Here is a 13,370-nt window from a genome sequence, read left to right on the forward strand (position 1 = left end):
TTCACCTCTAGATTTTTATTTTTTTAATAGCCCATGGAAAGGCATCACCTTTGGGTAGTTGTTTATACAAATAAACAATTTTTTTCTTGAGAAAACCTTGAACAAATCCCTCCATAGTTGTGAATTTTGATAAATATCTCTTAATAAGCTTTTAACCATATGTCTTTCCCAAATTGAGAAAAGAACATAATTCATCGTTATAGCTGGTTGGTTTGTGTTATTTAAATAATTCAATTTGAAAATATTATCTCACTCTCTTTCTAATTATATTACTTAATTTATTAATTAAAATATTATATATTTTAAATTATTAATTTAATTTTATCATTATATATTAATATTTTTTTAAATATTTTTACAAAATTTATACCTCCTCAAAATCATTATAAATCATTCCTCTTTAAAAAAAAAATTTAGGTTATCTAAAAACCCTAATCCGTACCCAATATAAGTAACAATTTATTTAACTTATATAATAAATTTTATTGGTTGATTAAAATATAAAAAAATATAATATATACTTATACATGATATATTTATTAATATTTTCAAGTTCATACTAAATTGAATTGAATTAAAGTATATCTCAAAATTAGTAATATAAGGTTGTAAGTTAAAAAGAAGAACATTGTAGAACATTTTCTTAAAAACGTAGTAATTACCAAAACTACCCTTGAGCACCGTACCAATCCCTATATACTCAATTCACATACGCATCTCTCACGCAATCTCTCTTCTCTCTCTTTCTTTCTTTTGTGAACACAACCGAACCAATCTGACTCCATCTCCGGCCAGCTGATTTCTGTAGTTGCTAGATATGGCGGGGGCTGATCGTGAAGCAGTCGAGACATTCATCAGCATCACCGGAGCCTCTGAAGAGGTTGCCATCCGAAAACTCGAGGTCAATTCTTCTAGCTTCATTCCTCTGCCGATTGGAGTTCCTATATGTGATTGTTAGTACATATGCTTGGGGTTCTATGATTCAATTCTTCTGTTCCCGAGTTTATCTGCTTATTCGTTATCGGTGGGTTTTGTTCAACACTACTGTTTAGTTACCATTAGGGCTTTTTAGAGATTTGAATCAACGTTTATAATCCGATTGTTCGTCCATACCCTTCCTTTATTTTAATGATTGAGTTTGTGTAATCATCTCAAGATGTTATCTTTTTCAATGTGTAGCGTTTATTTGGAATATGACTTAACAAGTTATTGAGTGGTTTCTATTGTGATTGTTAGTAAATACTTAAGTGGATTAGGGTTTTTGACTTAGACTTTATGAAGGGAAGGGAAGGGAAGGGAAGGGAAGGAAAGGGGAATGCAAAACTAGTTCTCTTTGATTTTGTTACTGTTCTGTATCTTCTTGCCACCTTTTCTCCATTGAAGCAACAAACCCTTAAGTTTATCTTCTCTCTGAACAAGTTTTCATCCAAATGCAATTCCAGTGTTATGTAGGCTTACCCTTCTGACTGCTGACAGGGTTAGATCGTGATTTTGTATCCTTTTCTCCAATTTGACATGACTACTGGCTGTGTGGTTTATTAGATCTTATTTCTATTAATGAGATGTGGTTTTTTGAAGTTCTCTTCCATCACCTGTTTCTTTTTTTTGTTAGCCTAAAGAAGCCTTAAATGGACCATATGTTCTTGTGCTGGTTGAATTATGAATTGATTAGTAATTGTCTGTTTCTGTTTAGGACTTTCATGGAGATCTGAACCAAGCTGTTAATGCGTATTTTACTGAAGGCGATAGAAACATGTGAGTGTGTTTTTTCTTTTTCATTTTTCGTTATTTAGCTTCTTTTACTAAACTGATGTTTTTTTCATTGTACACATAATCTAATCAGCATAAGAACTGCACCTACTGTTATTCCTGAGGATGATTCTATGGACATAGATGAGCCCTTTCTTACCGAGACCAGAGGAAATCCTTTTCCATTTCTATCTTCTGCCAGAAATACGAGTCCATTCGCGCTTCTGGATCCTGATTTCGGTAGAGGTCTTTTTGACGGTGGCACAGCCTTTACAAGCCGTGAACCCTTTGTTTCACATCCAAGAGAAGTTAGGGAGATCCCCATTGAGGTCATAGGTGGGCATGGGAACTCTAGTCGTTCTGGTCATGCTCCATCTATAGAAGAAATTACTGGTTCTGCTCAGGAGCATGGTCCAGAAATACACGGGCCTATCGTTATAGACGAAGAAGATGATGAAGTTATTCAAAGATCACATCCTGCACCGAGTGCTCCTGTTATAGGAGATTTCCCTGATTACACAAATGATATAGAAGAAGAAATGATCCGAGCTGCTATTGAGGCTTCAAAAAAGGATGCTGGAGAAGTACACCTTGGTCCAAATTTTGATTTTGAAAATGTAATTACTGTTTTGTATTGTGATTGTGTTTTGCCTATCACTTAATTTGATCGTCTAAGTATTTAGTGATTTCGCATTTTAAATGCAGGATTCTGGAAGACAAACCCAACAAAGGCAGCCTAGTGCAGAGGATGCTCAGCTTGCTCATGCTGTCTCCTTATCATTGAAGGTTTGAGTAATTTTCATGTATGTTCAATCTGTACATTGCACTTGTCTGATTATGAATCCAAATCTGAATTCATTTGGAAGGCGGTGGAGCAAGAAAGAGCCGTGCATGAATTGGGGGATAATTCTGGAGAGGCTCAAAATAAGGATGAGAAGGAAGATATTCCGGAGTTAATTACATCAAATAGAAGGTGGATGTCTTTTCCTGCTAATATACTAAAGCATTAATTAACTTTTATTTCCACTTGAACGCACATAAATTTCTTTCACTCCCTCAAGTGGTATGAGTCTTGAACTTGAGCTTGTTTGATCCTGAGTTATTTGGGTTTTTAAAAAAAAATCTCTTACCATATTACCTATCCTTTCAACCATCAAATATCATAATTACTGGCCCAAATAATAACCCCACCTCCCCACCCACTGTTTCATCAAACAAAATTTTAGGTTGAGGTCTCAAGTTCAATTTTCACTAAAAGCACCTAGACGGTGGAATGTTGTGCTACCCTCTTCCAAGGAAAACCCTGGTCTCAAAAAAGTTAAATTCTTTCTATTGTCCTTATGCTCATTCCTCAAGGAGGGAATTGATTTTTACATTACCTGGAAAAGTAGGTTGGCTGTTGGAAGCTCTTCTTTCCAAGATGAAGCGGAAGATGCAGAAGAGCATCCACTGGTTAGGCACAGAATTACACGCAATTCTGGGGAAGCTGAAGTTAGTGCGTCATCAAGTGCTGAACAACATACTGGTCCTGATACCGCACAAAACAGGAACGGCTTCAATTTTGATGAGGTAATACAGAATTCATTCTATATTGTCTAATTAGTTATTGTAATGAACAGTTGTATAAGATCTTCATTTGCTTTTGAAGTGGGGAGGAATCTCGTCTGAGGAACATGATGAAGCAGTGATGCTCGAAGCTGCTCTTTTTGGAGGAATCCAAGAAAGCAATTACAATTTTCCATATCCACGTCAGCAGTTTGTGCAGAATGGTTTGGGGACAAATCAAGGCCTTTATCCTCAAAGGATACCTCGCTCACCATCACCAGGGCTTGCTGCTCAGCGCATGATACGAGAGCAACAGGTCTAAATATCTTTTATTTTATTTTTGATAAAGGTCAACTTTCATATTAAAGAAGAAAATCGCAAGATGCATTCATGGGTTACACAAACAAGAAAGCAGAAACAAAAAGAAGAAACAATAGATTAGATTAGATTCATCATTCATATCAATCGAAATAATCCCATCCAGTGCAAATCCCCCATTTATTGATTAGATTCCTATCAAATGTAAATCTCAAGTCTCTAGTGGTAACAACATTGTGTTCCAACTATGTTAAAATTTTCATGTATATTATGTAGGATGATGAATATCTTGCATCATTGCAAGCTGACAGAGAGAAAGAACTTAAAGCTGTAGAAGAGGCTGAAGTAATGCGTTTGGAGGAGCAAGCAGTTAAAGAAGCTGCCGCAGAAGCAGAAAGGCGTAAGGAGGAAGAATTGCGTAAAAAGATCGAGGAAGAACAGGTACTACCAAACCATGTTGCATAACCTGAACATTATAGTTTGATGTTTGCTCGGAAGATGAGTTTTCCAGAACAAATCACTGTAGCAATTATATTTTCTATTGGCCATATCAAATATATTTTTTTTTAACTCTTGTTTGTATTTTGCATGTCTGCTAATGTCCTTGTCATGCATAAAATATCTTAGGGTGTGAGGGACACAACATCTGCCACTTGGCTTGTAATGTTGAGCTGATTTGAAAACTGTTATTTTATCATCATCTCCCTCACACTCACATTGGAAAATTGCTGGTGTTTTTTCTTTTCTTGGCATGAAAATTGTAATTGAATTAGATGAAATGAAACCTCATTTATATAAAACTTTTTGGCTACTTTTGTATCCACACTTAATGTTTTGTTTTTTTTTACCATTGTACGCTTACTGAATATATATATATATATTGATTATTGGGTCGGAGGATAAAGAGTAAAGACACAAGTCTTGATTACATTTCACCATATCAACTATTTTGTTTTTAATTAGGAACATTTGGAACACTAGGCCAAAAGTTGGGTTAAAATTTTGGACTGTGTTCCAAAAGATTTTCTTGATCAAGTGCTTATGCCAAATGTAGATTTTTTTTGTATTTTTAGTAAGTGAACAAAACCTTATACCACAGACCGTTATGTGAAGGCATAGTTGATATGACCTTTTGGCAATGCAAATACAGTCTTACTTCTTCTTTGTAAACCATGGTTTATTCCTTGGAGGAACTAGCATGACCTCCCACAACCATGACCTCTCACTGCCATTCAGACTCTTATTGGGAATTGAACCCGAGACCTCAATACAACTTTACTTACAAGATTTAATACCAATATGGCATTTTCAGTCTTGCTTTCCTCCTTCAAAGAGACTGTTATCCTGATAATCACTTTCCATCATGACAAGACCCATAATTAACTTGTCTTCATGCCAAAATGGACACTGAAGTTTATTTTTCCATTTGTTGTACACCTTACAACTTTGTCCTTGTGATGAAGTTTGCAGGTATGTTATGTTATTTTCAGTTTCCACCATAATGCTAAAAATGTGATTGTAATGCTAGGAAATTGAGAGAAACCTTGCTGCAAAAGAAGCTTCTCTTCCTAAGGAACCAATGGCAGATGATGAAAATGCTGTAACACTTCTTGTAAGGATGCCAGATGGAAGCCGTCGTGGTCGCAGATTTGTTAAATCAGATAAACTACAGGTAATTAATTAGTCATTTATGTTAATGGAATAACAATAGCATCATATTCTATCATGTTGCTATTTACTTATTTTGCAGTGCATTCTAACTAGTAAACTTCATTGGTTTATTTTGCAGTCCCTTTTTGACTTCATTGATGTTGGGAGAGTTGTCAAGCCTGGCTCATATAGACTGGTATTTCACTATCATTCACCTTCTAGTCCCCTTTTTTCACAAAAATAAAAATGTTAAACCCTACCTGAAACAAGCACCACATATGATCTGATATCTGTGCAATGATCTTTTGTTAATTGGTGGGTTTAGTTCCATACTAGTATATTGAGTAATATAAATGCATATTTATATAATAGAGCAAACATAAAAAGTTAGAAATGGTATCTTGGGTAAAATCAAGAAATACATAATATTTGTTTGTCATACACAAGTTAACAAACCTCTAGGGTTTATACAAGAAAGGAGATGAAACCCAAGAATAATATTAAGCTAACAATATATAATCTGATATTGAAATACCCTAGCTACTTCCTCTATTTATTATACTAAGTAAGCTAACAATATCTAACTAATTATATTCTTCAACTAAAGGGCTTTAATTCAGGCAGAGGTTCGTTACATCTTTTTCCTTGCAGTTATATTGTTGTGAAAATGGTTAACAACATTCACACTAATTAACTTTGATTTAGTTTTTTTCCTTTCCTTTTTCTCCGAGCTCTTCAACAATATCATATATAATTTTCTCTTGTTGGTTGATCACTTTCTCATAATTTTCAATAGTTTCCCTTCCCTAGGGTGCATGTGATTCACCCTCCATTTAGTTATTTTATCCAATTGTGATTTCAATGTAAAGATGATTATAGGCTTTCTATTCTATTCCTATTGTATTACCAAAAACATTATAGATGTTGAAAGCCTAGCGATGCATGCATACATTTATTTTTCTCTTCTTTGTTCTTTATTTTATTTATCGTGTTTATAGCCTAATAAGAACACTATGAATTGGGTTTTGGACGTGTTATTTGAATTGCTAAAACTACAATTTCTCTTCGAAAGAAAAGGTCAATTGGTGATATAGGGACTAATGGTATGTATGGAACAGGTGAGGCCCTATCCTCGAAGAGCATTCAGCGAAGGAGAAAGTGCATCGTCCATGAATGAATTGGGTTTGACAAGCAAGCAAGAAGCTTTGTTTCTGGAGTTAATTTAGAGAGAATTTATTTACAAAATCTGTAAAAAGAAACCCTAAAAAAGAAGCGAGATTTGTTGAGGATACCCGAATGGATTGTCAGTTGGTTTATGATTATGTCTGGAAAAGAAGGGGTGATTAAATTATTTTTTCTTTATATATGAAGACTTTGCTTTCTTGCATGTTGCTTCTGGGTTGTTGATTGACTTTGTTGTAGAACTGGTTCATGTTTATGCAGTTTGTGAAGGGTTTGGTTTAATCATGGTAACATGAAAAATCATGGCTCATTTGCTTCATTTCATTCTGTAGACTAAACTACTATATTCTTTTTCACAATTTGTCAGTTACAATCCCATTTCATTTGAAAACTGCCAAAGTCAGTATATTTGTTTCTTGATGATCTCAAGTTATAAGTGTGGATTTAATTTTATTTGGTATAATTTTGTGTTCTTTAATTTAAACTCAGGCTCAAGATGGCTCGATTCGGTTTCTATTAGCTTGAACAAGTTTTGACTATTTATCTTACCAGCTCGATTCGCTTTAAAGTTTGATCTCTTTTGACCGAGCTGTTAATTTAAACATTAAATAAAAGGCATGTCAAAACAACACAATATCATTTCATGCACATCTTCTAGAATCATTTATTGAGGCAACAATATTATTTGGATTAAAATCCTATCAAAGATTTATGTTTGAAATGACAGCTTTGTTTTATTAGGTGTTATTCTAAATAACTTTTTTTATCACAAAATTTATCATTTCAATAATGAGATAAAGTTGAAATATCAAATTAATAAAAAAAAAAATTGATCCCTTCTATCAAAATATTAAATTACTCAAATGTTTGAGGAATTAACTCAGATCATTCAATTATATTTTGAATTCATATTTGAGGATTTTATTAAAATAATCTCAACCAAATATTTGAATTTGATTGTTACATACTCACATTCATGAATTATTGTGTGGATATCTTCTTATCTTGAGCTCAGATAAAAAAAACTTCATTAAATATGAGTTTGAATCTTTACAACAATTAAAGAACAACATATATTTATGATAGTTCGGTATGATATACCTTAATTTTTTATTCATACCGTATGCCGTACCGAAAATTTTCAATATAGGAAAAATCACACCGAGATATCGATATGCCGAAATCGCGGTATGATACAAGTAACATACAGTTCATACCGAATATTGACGATATATTGAGATTTTGGTACAGTATCAATATTAAACATATTTATACTCCATTGGATTATTTAAAAAACAATCAAATACTTTATAGTGAAATCAAATTATTTTCGTATCTCGTAAAATGATTGAATTGTCAAATTGTGATTCCTTACTAGGATAAATGAAAGTGTAATTTCGGACATGTTCTTTTAAATCTCTGATTCTTATTGGTAGAGTTATATAAAATAAGTTGTCTTAATAGTTTCAAACGTCGTTAACTTAATTTTAATTAAATGGTCCATTTAATAAAAAATCGTTTAAACACAACGATAAAAACATAACATGAAAAAGAGTTATGTACAAATTGAATAGGAAAAAAGCTCACTTAGACGTATGTACTTGTACAACTAGCTCACTTAGACGTATCACTTAGACGTATGTACTAATAAAAGATCATTTAAACATATGTACTATCAAAAATTGGCTCATTTAGCCTCTTTTAATAACCATGGTTAACTTTTATTTTTAAATTTATATATTTATTAATTAAATATTAATATATTTTCTCTCTCCTTCTTTTTCATTAATTAAACTAAGTAATTTATTTTATTATTAATTTTTTTATTATTTTAACATTAGTTTCACTTTTATATTTCATCATCTTTTTTTATTAGTTTTTATTTCTCATATTTCTCAAATTCTCATTTTTTTTAAAAAATTTAACAACTTATTTATGAGTTTTATGTTTTATTGTAATATTTTTTTAAAAGTTTTTTTTATTTAATTTAATATAATAAAAATGAAAAATGGTTTTTTCTTATTTAGTTTAATATAAATAAAAATGAAATTAATAATTTTTTATTTAATTTTTATTCACGACTTATATTAGTAGTAAAAAAATTGTTTTGTCTAATATTTGATTATTACTCTTTTAGTGTTTGATTAATGAGTTTTTATTATTATTCAATTCTTAATTAATTTATTTTTATGTTGAAAGAATTTTTTTGTTGAAGGAATTTTGATTGTTATATTCAATTACTGGATCAAACAATTTTAAAATAATTAATAATTAATGTGAATATAAAAAAAAGAAATATAGAGTTAAAATAATTAATGATGAATGCTCGTATATATAAAATAAAATAAAAATAAACAATCATAAACACTCATATAAAAATAATAAAAAATTATAAAAAAGATAAAAATAGAGGATTCATTTATTAGTAATAAATGAAATAATAAATGAAAAGGAAAGAGAGAGAAAATATATTAATATTTAATTAATAAATATATAAATTTAAAAATAAAAATTAACCATGGTTACTAAAAGAGGCTAAATGAGCCAATTTTTTATAGTACGTACGTTTAAATTACTTTTTATTAGTACATACGTTTAAGTGAGCTAGTTGTACAAGTACATACGTCTAAGTTAGCTTTTTTCCAATTGAATATATTAGAATAATTAATTGACTCTAATATCTTCAAAAAGAGCAATAATATCTCCACACGAATCCACAAGTTTTCAGGATTTAATCTCTGACATCGTCATGATAATAATATTGTGAATAATTTTTAACGGCATACTTTCGTTGTTAAAAGTTCTCCGATTTCTTTCCAACAAGATAGTCCACCAGAAAATTATAGGGATAAAGACCCAATTCATGCCTCCCAATAGCCGTTAACGGATCATTGTATTCCAGTCAAATTGCAAAAAAGAAAACTTCATTACAACAACATACAACATGACAATGTGAAAATAAATGAGAAACCATCTAAACCTTCATATGTCGTTAACTTATTATATATGCGACATTTCTAAATAAATAAATATCAATGCCACTAATTTAATTATCGAATTTAAAATTAAAAAAACAAACTAATAAACCTTAATATTCAATATCAAAATGCTAGAAAATAGGATTACCTTTATATTATTTATAATAAAGGTGATGCTTTATTTATTTTGTATGGAGGGAGAGGCAAACAAAATAAATAAATAAAAGGACAAAAGTGGTGACACAATTATAAAAAGTCACGATATATAACCAACACAAAATTAAACATAGTAAAGTAGACTAATAAATGATGTATTATTACATAATACATGGTAAGGACTTAAATTGACTTATTTCATGTTGATATCCTATCATCAAATCAGTTCTTTCACCAAATCATTCAAATATCAACTAAAAGATGAAAATATCATTATTTCAATCTTTATAACATTTCAAAATATTAATGTATTTTCACAATTTGGAACCAGAATTGATCTTTAAGGTAGCAGCTGATATTCTTCGTTTCTGGAGAATTCCTTTAACTTTAAAGAGTGCCTCATGAATTTCGTCAAAATGAGGTCTTGTTGCTATCTTTGTATCTTCCATCCATTTCTTCACTTTAGTAAATGGCTTCAGAATTCGAATCCGATCCTCATCATCAACAACCTGAAAATGTTTTCATTTGGAAACATGTTTTCTGTCAGATTTCGAATATTACTTCCTCCTAAAAGTATTTAATTTTCATGTAGAGAAGAAACAAAATGACCCACTTAGACAAAAATATGTTACCTCGAGTTGCATAAGTTCGCAAACCAAACTGATATCAGCTATGGATGGTTGGGTGCTTCCCAGCAAGAACCGCCCACCATCTGTCAGCCAAAAGGACTCGATCGTCTCAAGAGAAGCAGACAATAGTATTTCACCTTCAGCAGCTACCTTTGGAATCAATTTCCTTCCAACCAAAGGGGCAAGTGTGCCATTAAAGACATATCCAACTGCCAATCACATCATTAACCCAACATGTGAATTTTTTATTTTATTTTTCTTCCTGTAAGAGGTAAATTTCATGTAAAATGAAAATAAAAATGTAAGTTAGTGAAAATGGCTAAGCTATTTGATTGGACAAGGTAAGATTTACTTGGTCAGTATTATGACACTATTTGACAAAAACCAATAATCTTAATAGTGAGCCCCCCAAAAAATTGATCATATGTCAATTCTTGCAAGGAATATGTAACGGTAGTAGTAGGATATACTAAAAGTATAAGGTTAGTATGGTAATTCATAGGGGTAGTATTGTAATTAATTGAGTATGTTAGTGAGTTAGTAGCTTAAAAATAGTAGAGTATGTATTATTTGGATGAATGAATGAATAGTATTGAATATGGTTTATCTAAAAGGCTTAGGTCATTCTAGTTTCATCTACAATTCTTTTACAAGTCCTAGATCTCCATGCTCGTAAGTAACATCATAGTAAAAAAAAGAGGGTTCATCCAAGTGGCACTTGAAAGTGTCTTTTATTTTTCTTGGGACCGGGGTTTTATTCCCAGGAGGAGACTAGCACAATCTCCACTTAAATCAGATCGTTCTTAGCAAAAATTGAATCTTATACCAAAATGACTCTTTCCACTTGAGCTACCTAGTGAGTTTTACTTGAAAATGTCTTTAATTTACCATCTGATGTTCTACCATCAAAATTGAGATTAGTAGTATACTAACTACTATTACTGTGTCTCAAATGACAAATATGATTGACGAACCAAGAAAATAATGAGAAAAAAAGACAAGTAAGCACCTGCACCACGTCGTAAATTGGTGTGATGCCAATCCAACACAGATTCAATCTTAGCCCTTTTGAACAGATCTGATGGATACCTTACAAAAAAAAGAAGAAATATTAGTTAAGAGTATGATCAGTATCTTAAGAGGGTAAACTTGCAGTGTTATTATACAAGGAAGATATCTAACACGCAACCCAATATAACATAAATGTCATTGTGGCCAAGAGAGCATAAGGGCCTCTGTAAGAAATACAGCTTAAGATAAGAAAGCAAGAGATCTTACCAATGATCTGCAACTCCAGGAAATGCACAAGCAATATATTTCAGAATTGCATGACTGCGGGATACACAAAACCCATATCAATATGATATATAAAGAATGGGTGATAGACTATCGCCTTGATGAAGCAGGAAGGACAGCAAAATTCTTACAAGATTCATTCAAAGTCACACTACCAAAATGATTTTGCAAGAGCATTATGGTGAACTTTTAGTGTGTGATACAACTGAAAATAAAGATGCTGAATTTTAAAGTGACGAATTAGTTAAATGTTTATAAATGGTTAATAAACAAAATGAAAATTATCTAAATTTAAGAACTTGATATGTAAGTTTTGATTTAATAAAATGTGGAACTAATGTCGGAAAAATACTTAAAAGAAAATTTTAACCTTACAATATCGTAATATAAGGTTAATGTTGTTTATTGTTTGCTTATTACTTAATTAAAAGCCAGATTTTCTAGCTGAATTTAAATAATTAAGTGATTTTAGATAACAACTATGAAATGAACTTAATTCAAATAATCTCTAACAAAGACAAGCCAAGAGTCAACACTTGTTCCATAAACTTGTTTACAATGCCACAACATACTTTCAAAAAGAAGTTAAGAAGGAAAGACAAAGGCACATCCATGACAATTAAACCCACTTTCTTATGAGCAACTAAAAATAGAAGAAACACGGCTAGATAAAACATCTAGCAGCTGGTTTTAGGTGACTCAAAAATAAGGGCAAGAGAAATATCAACATATGAAACCTCAAAAGAAAGGAGAAAATGAAATATGGCAACCTGTATTAACACTGAAACAGAATTCATGGTAGGAAATGTTGAATGAACATGTTTGCTGCAAATCTAGTAGAACTGATAATTAAGCCAAAACAGTAAAATGAACTAATTTCTAAGAACTGGAAAAACTTGAACAAATACCTCTCAAACAACTTGAACCTTCCATCAACTATTGCTGGGACTTGTTTCATTGGATTTACATCTGAAACAAAATCATTCAAGCCCTAAGTTAGGGTTTTTGTGAAATACCTAATGTGTGTTTGTATAAATTGGGGCACTGACTTTTAAATTCAAGAGAGTGATGCTGGAGCTTGGTGAGATCGATATTGATCTCTTCAAAATCTATTCCGTTGACCCTACAAAACGAGATTACTTAAAGATAAGCATGAACTTGTATACTCGGCAAAGCTTACAATTTGGTGGGTGCAAAATCGACAATGAATTGGATAAAATTGAGGAAATCTATCGAAATCAAGATTCGGGTTTGTAGAGGATTTACTTGCAAAAGATGAGAATTGCGCGGGAAGGTTGTGACATTCGATCGACATATACCTTTAGCTTCATCTTCTTCACTCTTCTCTCTATCTCTCTAGTCTAGTCTAGTCTATCCATTATTAGTTCATGTTTTTATCTTTTTTTTATATTATTATTATTATGAAAAATATAATTTATTTTAATAATTTTTTTTGTGAGAATGGTAGAGCATAAGAAAGAATAACATCAATTGGGAGTCTTCTATTTACAAAAGTAAAATAAATTTGTTTTATTTATTTAGAAGTTTATTTGATAAAATTTGGATTTATCAATAATTATATAAATAAATAGTAATTACTATTTTTAAATAAAATGTAATGATTACAATAATTTATTTAAATAATATCTCAGGAATTTATTTTATACAAGAGAATAAATATTTTAAACTATATATATAAAAATGTGAGCAAATAAATTGAATAAAATGAAACAATTATCTCAATCAAATAAAAAAAAAACTTTGTTTTGTAACATTTTTTAAATTATATTTGATCTCTTATTTGTGTATGTGTTAGGGTTTCGTTTGTGTCATTCATTCTATGAATGAAAATCAATTATGCTTCAAT

General features: G+C 31.1%; 2 protein-coding genes across 3 annotated transcripts; one reads left to right on the forward strand and one right to left on the reverse strand.

Moving 5' to 3' along the window:
- Nucleotides 1–732: 732 nt before the first annotated feature.
- Nucleotides 733–6,647, forward strand: LOC124926368 (plant UBX domain-containing protein 8-like). 2 transcript variants are annotated; one of them, XM_047466575.1, is made up of 11 exons: nt 733–901; nt 1,694–1,755; nt 1,844–2,366; nt 2,455–2,535; nt 2,616–2,722; nt 3,141–3,318; nt 3,398–3,610; nt 3,889–4,053; nt 5,141–5,284; nt 5,402–5,458; nt 6,381–6,647. In XM_047466575.1, exons 1-11 carry the CDS (start codon nt 818–820, stop codon nt 6,486–6,488), a joined length of 1,722 nt encoding a protein of 573 aa, XP_047322531.1. In that variant the 5' UTR covers nt 733–817; the 3' UTR covers nt 6,489–6,647. The 2 variants fall into 2 exon arrangements, with proteins under 2 accessions (XP_047322531.1, XP_047322532.1); XM_047466576.1 differs by lacking the exon at nt 733–901 and adding an exon at nt 962–1,024.
- A 3,063-nt stretch (nt 6,648–9,710) lies between these two features.
- LOC124926080 (glutathione S-transferase T1) lies at nt 9,711–12,908 on the reverse strand. The gene is made up of 7 exons (XM_047466246.1): nt 12,770–12,908; nt 12,553–12,626; nt 12,412–12,472; nt 11,486–11,539; nt 11,217–11,296; nt 10,211–10,416; nt 9,711–10,087 (listed from the first exon to the last, which is right to left on the reverse strand). The coding sequence occupies exons 1-7, from the start codon at nt 12,832–12,834 to the stop codon at nt 9,893–9,895; spliced, it is 735 nt and encodes a 244-aa protein (XP_047322202.1). The 5' UTR covers nt 12,835–12,908; the 3' UTR covers nt 9,711–9,892.
- Nucleotides 12,909–13,370: the final 462 nt, after the last annotated feature.

This window comes from Impatiens glandulifera, chromosome 2 (genome assembly GCF_907164915.1).
Source record: "Impatiens glandulifera chromosome 2, dImpGla2.1, whole genome shotgun sequence".
Classification (NCBI taxonomy): domain Eukaryota; kingdom Viridiplantae; phylum Streptophyta; class Magnoliopsida; order Ericales; family Balsaminaceae; genus Impatiens; species Impatiens glandulifera.